At 33.5% G+C, this 11659-nt stretch overlaps 1 protein-coding gene across 1 annotated transcript in view; it reads right to left on the bottom strand.

The window, feature by feature from the left end:
* The window catches only part of LOC112149018 (von Willebrand factor A domain-containing protein 5A), a 21268-nt gene that overhangs the window by 1455 nt on the left and 8154 nt on the right, over positions 1–11659 (bottom strand). The window contains exons 8-15 of the mRNA XM_024276461.1: positions 11427–11459; positions 5838–5873; positions 5219–5245; positions 4546–4572; positions 3917–3946; positions 3674–3718; positions 3433–3462; positions 1087–1110 (exon numbers count right to left, since the gene is read on the bottom strand). Of these exons, the coding sequence (XP_024132229.1) occupies positions 1087–1110; positions 3433–3462; positions 3674–3718; positions 3917–3946; positions 4546–4572; positions 5219–5245; positions 5838–5873; positions 11427–11459 (252 nt within the window). The remainder of the gene's footprint in view (positions 1–1086; positions 1111–3432; positions 3463–3673; positions 3719–3916; positions 3947–4545; positions 4573–5218; positions 5246–5837; positions 5874–11426; positions 11460–11659) is intronic.

Below are 11659 nucleotides of genomic sequence, written 5' to 3'. Positions count from 1 at the left end.
GGGGTGGGGAGTGGGGCTGAAAAATAAGACTGTGTATAAGAGTAAGCATAGTTTTAAATACTGTTGAAGGAATTTGTAATTCTTGTAAATGCTAACTCAAGTGGAATGTAAATTTTGTTTTTTTTTCTTTTGTGTGTATTTTTCTTTCTTCTATTGNNNNCAGATTTGGTCATTAGTTCAAAATGTGACAAGATTTGTTTAAAAATGTATAAGTTGATTTTTCTTTAACATGACATAGTTAAAAAACATGGTTTAACATAGTGAAAATAGGATAATTTCCATGAACTGTAGTGATTTAAGTGATCATCTGAAGATGTAACAATCACTGAGATTAATAAAGTGCTGAATATTGATATCTGTTTCCTAGCTTGATCTCATTGTTGATAATTATGGTGAGAAATCTGTGTCTTTACACAGAGGAGTATCATTATTCATTAATAACAATGTATTACTACAACTAAGCAAATTTGTCATTTCAAAATAGTATCACTCAGTACCCATGAAGTAGCCCTCAGTTTCAAAAAGGTTGGTGACCCCTGTGTTAGACCAACAAATGTCATCTTTCTTTTACTTAAAGTATTAGTACTTCAGTATTTTAAATATTTGGTAGTACTTAAGCAGAAAATACAGCACTTATGATGCTAAATATTTTTTGTGGAGACATGATGGTTGCTAAGAAAAAAAAACAGGGATATTAGCCATGTTCTAATTCCCTCCCTAATCCCTAACTACTAAAAAACTACATACTGTGGGACTATATAGTGTCCTGGATTTTAAAAGCAATTTTAATTTTTGGGTACCAGAGTGACTGATGCACAACAAATGATGGTTAAACAGTGTGATGTCATCCCACAAAAGCCTTGGATCAGGCTGTTGACCAGCATGAGAAGGAGATCCCAGACTGTTGTGGCTGTGATGTCTTCTTTTGCTGACAGACATGTTAGTTTTAGATCTTTCAAGTTAAAAGAAATACTTTGAACATAAAATATCAATCTGTAATCACCTGAGAGTTTGCATTTATCTAGTCCATTAATGGAAAACAGCAAGAAGATAGTGGAACATTATATTTCACATGGTTTCACTTACTGTTTGGCAGGCACCCAATGTAGTCTGTGATAGAAAGGCAGAAGAACACAGACAGATGATGACATTTACTCTAGCTGATAAAATAACTCCACAGATCAAATATTTGTTTTTCTTTTAATTAGAAAAATCAAGACACTCAATTGTGGTAAAATACAGTGACTAATTCCACATTACCATGTAATCAAGGCCAAAAATACCAACAGCCTTACAATCCATGACTTCTCGGACATTGCTTCAACTGGGAATTATTTGAAATGAACAGATTTATGGGACTTGTAATTTTATATTTGGTAGGACAACCTTTTGAAATGAATTGCATTCTTACAAAATGAATGCGTTTCTAACACCTCTCTTTAACTTTGCTGCAATTTTTCAATAAATTTGCTCCTTCATCAACATCCAGTTAGGTTTCTTCCAAGGTCAGAAAAACTCTTTACGGTTTTAAATACAGTGTACACATGAACCTAAAGATCTCTTGAAGCTTTGAGAATGACCATATTTGCATATCCAGGTCAAGTGAGCTCCACTTATTTAAATTAGGTAATACCGGAAGTGGCAGTGTTGTTTTTTGTTGAGACTCAACATTCACAAGCCAGTATGCAGTCATAGGCAGGAGGAAATGCCAATTTGCCAACCTAACGGCCCTCGCTCGACAAATGTGCTTCAGTAGAGAAAACAATTTAACAGATTGTGGTGAGGTACAGAAATAAGCTTTTAGAGCAAAAGAGCTCTAATTAGCTGGTGTTTCGAAGAGAAAATGAGCTGCGACGGCGTTTTGCGAAGTACTGTTATAAACTGCGCTGTTGAATGAAGGTCTCCTTGCTAACAAGGCTAACGTAGTTTTCTGCAAGGCTACTGGGCTGCAGGATGGCACAATTTTTTCTTTTTCCACACAATTGTTTTGGGGTTGTTCAATTTGAATGTGTCATTATACAATGCACAGAGGGGGAGACAACATTGTCAGGGTTGCTTGTCGTTGAGACCGCGCCAGTCAGAGCTGGTCATTTGTCATCATTTTTCTGTGAGTTTAAGTTTCTTAATGTTGTTACAAAGTGTGTTAGCCTAATTGGGGCTGGGTTGAAAAAGCAATTAATCAATTTGAATTGTAAGTTTAACAGATCAATAATCGATTCATAAAAGTAGAGCTGGATCCAACACATAAAGCTAAAGTGTGCTAGCTTGAAGCTACAGTTTAATCATTGACTGTAAAAATACTTCTTTCTTATATATAGTCAATGAGTTTAATTGAGTTTCCCATAGGACGGCTACTGCTAACGCTGGGTCAACCTAAACATAGATTGCTGACCAAATGGACAGCTTTATATACTCATATAGCCATTAATTTTCCAAACCCTTTTAAGAAAATATTTTTAAGTAACCATTTGTGGCCTAAAACACTTTTTTTCTTAAAAAACAAAAAAAAAACAAAAACAAAAACAAATTCATTCTCTTTCTTGAAAAATGAGAAATGCTAAAGTGCAATCACCACCTAGTGGCCAAACTGAAACGTCCTCCAGTAGAAGAACAACAATGTTTACAATGTTAATGATCTGAAGATTTTTGTTAGAACTTCTCCTTTAGAGGATCCATGTAACTCTGTATTCTGTTAACAATCTCATCATTTCACTAATACATTTTACAGTATGTGAACTGTAACAGAGTAAAAAAAAAATTTAAATTATTTTTTTGTCAACATACTTTCCACATTGAACAGACCTATTAGTTGGAAACATACAGACACATCACATGCTTGAAAAGAAATGATTTCTTAACATTTTGACCAGGTGATAATCATTTGTTAAGTCTTTTTTCGAATTGTGTACATTTTGGTCTTCGGATGTGTTTTTGTGATGTTAAAAGTGCAAACAAAGACGATTAACATGTGAAAACCAAAACATTTTCAGTTGGAGCAAATTTCTGAGGAATTCATTCATCTTCTGAAAGAACTGCAGGAGTGTCGATATATTTGTCAATCCCTGTGGCCAATCGTGTATGAATGTTTTTCTCTCACTATACAAATTGATAACGTGCACTTAGGATCCCAAATTACACTTTAAAAATAAATTAGTTGTATGAGATGGAATTACTTTGCTCTAATTTTTCACAGCTGTTAAAACATTTGTGAGCACTTCATAGTCACATTATATAATTTTTTTCCCGCTTTCGATGCCTTTAAGAATCAGAGTTTTTTTAATTTTTTTTTAATATAATATATCCTGCTGTTTTTTTTTTGGTGGCCCCTGATTTTAAAACGACACTTAACTCTACTGCAATTTCTAGCTCTCAAAGTAAATTTTAGTCCCTTTAAGTTCACATGATGAAAAAACTTTTTCTTGTTTTACTTACCAGGTTTTAAACAACTAGACCGTATCTCATCTGAAAACAAGCATCATAAAAAAGAAACATTCATAAAAAGGTTAATTGCTATAGAAATGTATAAACTGGCTCATTTTTTATATCCTGCTGATTAGTTTTGATGCCTCATGATTTTACTCGGTGCGAAAACAGCTTCAATAGCTCAAATGTAATTAAAGCATTTGTAGTCATTTAATATTCACATTATGAACTTTTTTTTTGTTTCACTTACAGCGTGGTAAAGGGCTAAAGAGCATCTCATCTGAAAACGAACATACTAAAAAAAAAAAAAACCATAAAAAGATTTATTGCTACAGAAATGTATAAACCAGCACATTTTAAAAAAATGTTTTTTTTTAAATAAATCATAGTGCTGGGGGTTTTTTTGTGCCTCTAATGGAATGTCGAGCTATTAAAACATTTGTAGTCACTTTATATTCAGATTATGAAAAAACATTTTTTTTCTTTCACTTACCAGCTTCTATAGAGTGATGCGTCCTCTGATCTGAAAAAAAAACATAAAAAAAGAAAAATGCACAAAAAGAGTAAATTGCTACAGAAAATAAAGTACTGTATAAACTATCTCTTGTTGTTCAGTCTTGATGTCTTGTGATTTTACTCTGCAAACACTGAATAAAACCTCGGATGAGAAAAGCACAAGCTGAGTAAAATCAAAGTAAATTCACAAACTAGTTTGTACTGTATTGTAATATATTACCCTGCTGTTTGGCTTGTGCAGTGGTTAGCACTCTCTTCTCACAACAAGGTTCAAATCCTGGCTGGGATCTTTCTGTGTGGATTTTGCATGTTCTCCCCATGCACCTTATCTTCCTCTCGCAGTCCAAAAAAAACATGCTAAATTAACTGTTTACTCTAATTTGTCCCTAGGTGTGAATGTGTGTAGCTCTGCAGCAGACTGTCTAGAATGTACCCCACCTTTGCCCAACAGTAGCTGGGTCAGACTCTGTTGACCCCAGGACTCCACAAGGAATTCAGCCAGTAAAAAAGATGGTGATGTGACTTGATACAAAACACTAGATTTATAACTAAACAAAGTCAAAAACAAGGGAAACTGAAACAAATATCAGAAGAGAAGAAGCTCACCTTTAACTCCGCGGCCAAAAAGTTTAACTGTAAATGTTTAGAGGAGATGTTAATAGTCACTCCTAAGTCTCTTCTTATATATTTTTATCTTTACTAATCATTCAAAAAAAACCATACATTTTAAACTTTACTGGTACTAGATTTTTTTTTTCATTTGTCTTTTGTATTTTATGAAAGCAACTTTTTCTGAATACATAAATAAAGGTTTACATGATTGCATACGGCTTCAGTTTCTCAAAAAATGTTTGTAATTGTGTATTATCTCATGTAAACCTCTTGTAAAAAAAATATGAGAATTTTTAGATATTCTTTGGTGTTTCTTTTTCCAGACCTTAAGAATTACTACGATCCATGTGAGATTAAATAGGCATAAATAACAGAGGAAAACAATGTTAGAAATTGAAGTATTTTTAAAGTTTTCAATAGTTTTTATGTTATATAGTTGCTGTTAAGAAATACTCTAACTGAAATATTAGAAATATAATAAATGTAGCTTTGTCTTCCAGGTTTGAAAGTTACCAAGAATGAAAATTAGCAATGAACAATATAAAAGCTTCTATAAAAAAAAAAAAAAAATTATAGCTATAAAACCTAGTGTCATTGCGTGACGTTACGTTTCTCACTCATTTGTTAAATCTTTAGACTAACATAATCTTTGCTTTGTTTCACTTACATGGAAAAGTCATCTTGAACTTTGAAGCTGAAAACAAACATATGCAAGAAAGAAAAACATGCAAAGATTAAGTTTTATATAAAATAAATTCATGGACTAGTTAATGTTGTGTTACAATGTGTCTTCCTGCTGTTTAGCTTTGGTGATGTGTAATTTAACTTGATACCAAACAAGATATATAACTAAATAAAAGGGAAAACAAAGGAAAATACTGTAGAAGCTGACTCTAACTGCTGGTACTTCAGGTAGCTTGAAGAGCAAGAACTGTCTTGTCTTTGACATGTGCATAAAAATGTTGCTGTTCTCCCTTTTATGTGATTCAGATTGTGAAATCAGAAAAAAATATGTTTTTTTAATATATTTATTTGGGTGTTTTTTTTATTTAATAACACTCACTGGACTCATTGGAGAAACTAAACATGTTTCAAACACGCTCCAAACATTCTTCCCAAGTTCTAAATTAAAAAAAATGCCTGTAAAAAAAACAGCGGGTGCCAAAATGCATCCAAATGGACTAGAAGAGCTGCATAGCCAAAGCAAGCACATCCACGCACTGAAAACTATATACAATAAGATTCTAGGGAAAGGGCTTCAAATGTGAAGACGAGAGGAATCTCACCTTGAGGTGCAGAAGATTTGACCTTCTTCTCCTGCACTGCAAATATTTAGAGGACATGTTAGAAGTCACGTCTGAGTCTTTCCTTCTTTATACGGATCCATGAATAAGGGTTCACATGACTGAATATGGATAGGATTTCTCTGCCAAGTTTGAATGTTATCTTGTTGAAAAACACACTTTTGTTAATTGTTATCATGAAAAAGGCAGAAGAACAGAAGCAGATTATGTCATTTTACAGTTTGTTTTTATAATGTTTTTATTTGGTAGCACAACCTTTGGCAAAAAAACAAAAAAAGAAACTAACTGCATCCTATATTCAATGAGTGAGTTTCCTACACCTCTCTTCACCTTTATTTGCATTTTTTTTAATTTTGCTTTCATGAACATCCAGGGAGTTTACCTGCAGTGTCAATGGAAAAACACCTCTTGAAAATGTTGAGTGTAGTGGACACTGGAGCTTTGTTGGTAGTTTTCTATAATTCTTTACAGTTTTTCACTCAAGCAACCCAAAACACCTCTGTACAATTCTTTTTTTTAAATCTATACCTGTTATTCAACACAATTGTGTCTAAATTTTCAATTATTTTATTCAGTCTGTTTTTAAATTCTGCACATTTTTTGCGAGGTTTGACTTTTCTGGGTTTGTGCTGTTTTTTTTGTTTTTTTTTAAAGTGAGTTTTTTCTTTCTGATGCTCTACTGTAAATAAAAGCATTACCAAAATGAGATGTGACAGTTTATATGTTTTTGTCAAATGTGATGTATGTAGAGGTAAAAAGAAAAAATAGGAAAACTCAAATTAAAAGCTGTTTCCTTACTTGTGGTGCTGAAACGTTGGTCCAAATATTAAAATAAAAATAAAACAAACAAACAAACAAAATTGGATAAAGAAATAAAACTAACATTCCACCACACAGAAGAGAAAACATTATTTTCCAAAATAATTCCAGGAATCATAATAGATTTATCCATGCTTGTTGCTATGATATGAATGTTTTTCACTTTACACATTGAATATGTGCAGAATAAAAGCATCTTAAGATATCAAATTACACTTTAAAAATACATCAATGTTGTAACAGAGCATTAATTAGCTGAGCTGTTACTTTAGAGAACTATAAAAACATAGCTGTAGTGATTTTATAGTCATAAAATAATTATCACCAATATTCTGTTTTTTTTATAAGAGCATCTAAATTGCCGTATTTCCCGATTATGAAATAAATAAAAAAAAGAGAGAGAAAGAAATACTTGAAAAGGTTAGTTGTTACAAAAAATAAAGTTTGAACTACTTTCTATGCATATTCCTGCTGTTTAGTCTTGTGATTTAACTCAGGATCTACAAAAAAAAAAAAAAAAAAAAACGGTAAAAAGAAAAACACTACGCACTTCTCTTCTGATTGACATGTCCAAGAGACTTACTTCAGTTTATTCACATTTTAGAGCAAAACTAAGCTTAGTTATTTATGAGATAATCTTTTACTAACCCATATTTTTCTATGACTAGCTATGCATGAGCTCCAGCTTTGAAGGTTTCACAATATATACAATGATGGTATGAAAGCTTCTTAATATATGAAATTCCTGTAAAAAATACATCTGTTTCATGATATGGCATTACTTAGCTCAACTGTAATCTCTACTAGCTATGAAAACATAGTTGTAGTTACTCACAATAGGAAAAAAAAAATTTTTGGTTTCACTTACAAACTCCTCCTAGGGGCGTACAGAACCCAGAACCTGGAAACAGAAGTAAACAAAAAATGATGAATTGTTACAGAATATAATGTATGAACTAGCTCGTATTTAATTGTAATTTATCATCCTGGTGTTTAGTTTTGGTGCCACATGATTTAACTCCATGCAAAAACACAAGATCACTGATGAGAAGAACACAAGCTGATTTCAGAGGAGATGAATCTCATGTTTAGCTTTGGCCGGGCTTTCTTCTTATCAACCGCAAACATTTAAAGAACATATTAGTTGTCACCTTTGAGGTTTTTTTTAGATATTGTGTATCAAAAAACAATGCCATTGATACTTAAATGATCCTAGCGTTTAGTTTTTGTGACTTGTGGTTGAGTTTAGTGCAAAACCCAAGATTAATAGATAAATAAGGAGAACAAAAAGCAAATTAAGAGCTGATTAAAGGGCCTGAACCATGCAAAATCCACTTTTTTGATTTTTCAAGTGTATTACAATGTTAATACCCACAAAAAACTACCCCAATGTGGTATTTTGATACATTCACGGATCTCTGAGCATTCCTCTCCTACCCTGCTCTCTGAGCACCACTCCCTCCCAATCCCTGAGAATGACTAGATCACGTTTGAACCATAGACAGTACATGAGAACTGGACTGATCATCCCCTCCCCCTCTGTGTTCCAAAGAGGCAGTGCCCGCTGGTCCCAGAACTCCCATAGACTATTGAAATCTAGCTAACACACCTACACAATTTCTCCATGGAGCTAGCGGTGACCAGCAAAACGCTTTTATAGCATCCACTGTGAGAAGTAGTGGTTAGACCTGCACCTGCTCTGCAGAGACAACAGCGGCTCGCCATGAGGCCCGAAAGACGGTGTCTCAGAGATTGAGTTGTTTTACTTTTGGGTAGGAAAAGGAGCTCATGAAAAATGTTTAGGATGCCAAACGTAATTTACCAGTATTATCATATACACGGATAGAGCTTACTCTGAAAGGCTTAGAAGAGTATAGGTCCTTCAACTCCAATATTAAAGAATATATTTGTGGTCACTTCTGAGTCTTTGTTGGTATTTATTATCATTTGAAAACAGTGTTTTCGATTCTTTGTTGTATCTTTGTAAAGTTTTTGCTTTCTTTTGTTTGTTTTGTGATAGCATTATAATTAAACATTCATTTATCCATTTTTGTCTGCTCATCCATGGCTGGATGGAAAGGGCAGCACTTTGAGCAAAGATGCCCAAACATTTTATTTATCTGCCCACTTCCTCCATCTCCAAGGCAGGAATCCAAAAACTATAGATAGACAGTTTCAATCTGTCCTTTTACACTTTTGTTTGAGCAAGAAACATTCAAGTTCAAAAGCTTCTTTCATCAGGAAGACAACTGTTTCATTTTGGGACAGAATTGTAGGAGTGTTGATAGTTTTCTCCATGACTTCAGCAATACGTGTTTAGTCTTAAATAAAGTGAAAAACAAGGAAAACTGATCTTCTGTTTCTGACCTGCTTATTCTCTTCCTGCTGCCTGTCCTGACCCTCACCTGGACTCTGACAACTCTAATATCATCTTAGATGATCTCATGCTGGTGATTGACCTCTGCCTGTTTGACCCTGATTTAGCTTTGTGAACTTTTAGCTGTGCTTAGTTCCGGTCCTAATAAACATGCTGCACATGGAACCAGACGTCTGACCTTTACAATTGTTTTTCTTTGTGAATATTATTTTATGTTATTATGTAATCATAATAACATTGCCCAAAATCTCAGTTCTGTCAATGAAACATGTGAAAGTCTCAGGATATTGTTCCAATGACAAAAGTTTTGGGATGGAATTATTTGGTCTGTCCATGTTATAATCTTTTTTTGTTGCTGTTTTAGTTCATTTTTATTAAATAGCAATACATTGATCAATTGTAAAGTGTCCCTTCTATGTGTAGTCATTTTAGATTCACATTACAAAAAAGGCTTTTTTTGGGGATGTTTTACTTACTGCCATCAAAATCTGCGTAACCTGAAAACAAGAAAAACATGAAAGTCTTCATTTTCAGGCAATATCATTTTTTTTAACTTGTCCTGTCCAACATCTGAGCACACAGATGTGGGCTGAGAGCCTATAGTGTTGGGCAGATTTTACTGTCACAGCAGGGATTTATTGAGTATAAACCCCTGTTGTATTTCATGATAAACTGTATTTATATTGATTATGTTGAGTGAGATTTTTTTTTGTTTGTTTTGTTTCTGATGCTCTAAAGCAAAAAAAACCAGTACCAAAATTAGATGTGACAGTTTATACAACTTATTGTCAAATGTGATGTATGTAGAGGTAAAAAGAAAAATAGGAAAACTCAACAAATTAAAAGTTGATTCCTTACTTTTGGCGCTGAAATACTGGTCCTGACCTAAAAAAAAAAGATAAAAAAAATAAAACTAACATTCCACCGCACAGAAGATAAATCATTATTTTCCAGAATAATTGCAGGAGTCATAATAGATTTGTCCATTTGTCCAATGTAGCTGTAGTCATAGTCATATTATAAAATAATAGAAAAACACAAGTTGATTTAAAAGCTAGTTTGTGAAAATATTACCTGACATCAAACCTATCTAGAGTTCAAAAAAAGTGGAGAAACTGCAATAAATAACTCTGGACTTGATAAAACAAATATGTTGACATGTTTCATACAGCAAAACTTTTTCTACGCACTTCTCTTCTGATTGTCCAAAAAACACTTCCGTGGCTTACTATCTGTGAACAAAATAGTTCACACTCTTTCTAATTTCATTATTAGAGACTATGTTCCAGTTCATGACAGAACTCAAATATTGAACTGTTTCAATGAACATTTCCTATCAGCCAGTTTTTTATTTGACCCAGTAACAACTTCTGTTACAAATCCTTGTACAAAACCGTTAAAGTTCTGTCGTAATCCTTTTAATTCTTTTAACTTTGTGCCTTTTAGTCCCTCTGAAGTGAACAAAGCACTCAAAGTGTTAGATTCTAGAAAGCCACCTGGACCAGATTTGATCGAACCGTATTTTTTTAAAATTAGCTGCAGATTATGTAGCACAGCCACTTTCAAGTCTTTTTAATCTTTCTATCCAAACCAAAGAAATCCCAACTGTTTGGAAATCAGCCTTTGTGTTTCCTTTACTAAAGGGAGGGGATCCTATGGTCTTGACAAATTATAGACTGATATCAAATCTCTGTGTTTTAGCTAAACTAACAGTAGAATATCTTGTGTGTGACCAGATAAAAAAAAGTTTCTGCTTGACAACTATTCTCTCTGAACTCCAATCCGGTTTTAGGAAAAAGCACAGTACTACGACAGCTACCATGAAGGGAATAAACAGCGCTTGATAAAAAACAACACTGTGCTTCACTTTTTATTGACCTGTCTAAAGCCTTTGACACTGTTGACCATTCCATCTTAATAGACAGATTGCTCAGTACTGGAGTCTCAGAACAGCAGCTGCATGGTTCTCCAACTACCTACACAACAGAACTCAATGTATTACACATGAGGATCTTTGCTAAGATTCAGTCACAACTAAAAAAGGAGTGCCCCAGGGCTCTGTTTTGGTCCCCTCTTATTTATACTCTATATCAATGACGTGGGCCAATTAGTCTTAGAAGCTAACTTGCACTTTTTCAGTTTATCTTTTACTAACCCATATTTTTCTATGACTAGCTATGCATGAGCTCCAGCTTTGAAGGTTTCGCAATATACACATTGATGGTATGAAAGCTTCTTAATATATGAAATTCTTCTAAAAAATACATCTGTTTCATGATATGGCATTACTTAGCTCAACTGTAATCTCTACTAGCTATGAAAACATAGTTGTAGTTACTCACAATAGGAAAAAACTAATTTTTGGTTTCACTTACAAACTCCTCTTAGGGGCGTATAGGACCCAGAATCTGGAAACAGAAATAAACAAAAAATGATGAATTGTTACAGAATATAATGTATGAACTAGTTCGTATTTTATTGTTATTTATCATCCTGGTGTTTAGTTTTGGTGCCACATGATTTAACTCCATGCAAAAACACAAGATCACTGACGAGAAGACCCATAGCAAAGCAAAATTGAAGATGAGATCTCGTTTCTGTCTCGTTT

Source organism: Oryzias melastigma, linkage group LG13, assembly GCF_002922805.2.
Source record: "Oryzias melastigma strain HK-1 linkage group LG13, ASM292280v2, whole genome shotgun sequence".
Classification (NCBI taxonomy): Eukaryota; Metazoa; Chordata; class Actinopteri; order Beloniformes; family Adrianichthyidae; genus Oryzias; species Oryzias melastigma.
Note: the sequence above shows the minus strand (reverse complement) of the source record. Positions and strands in the feature narration are given on the sequence as shown.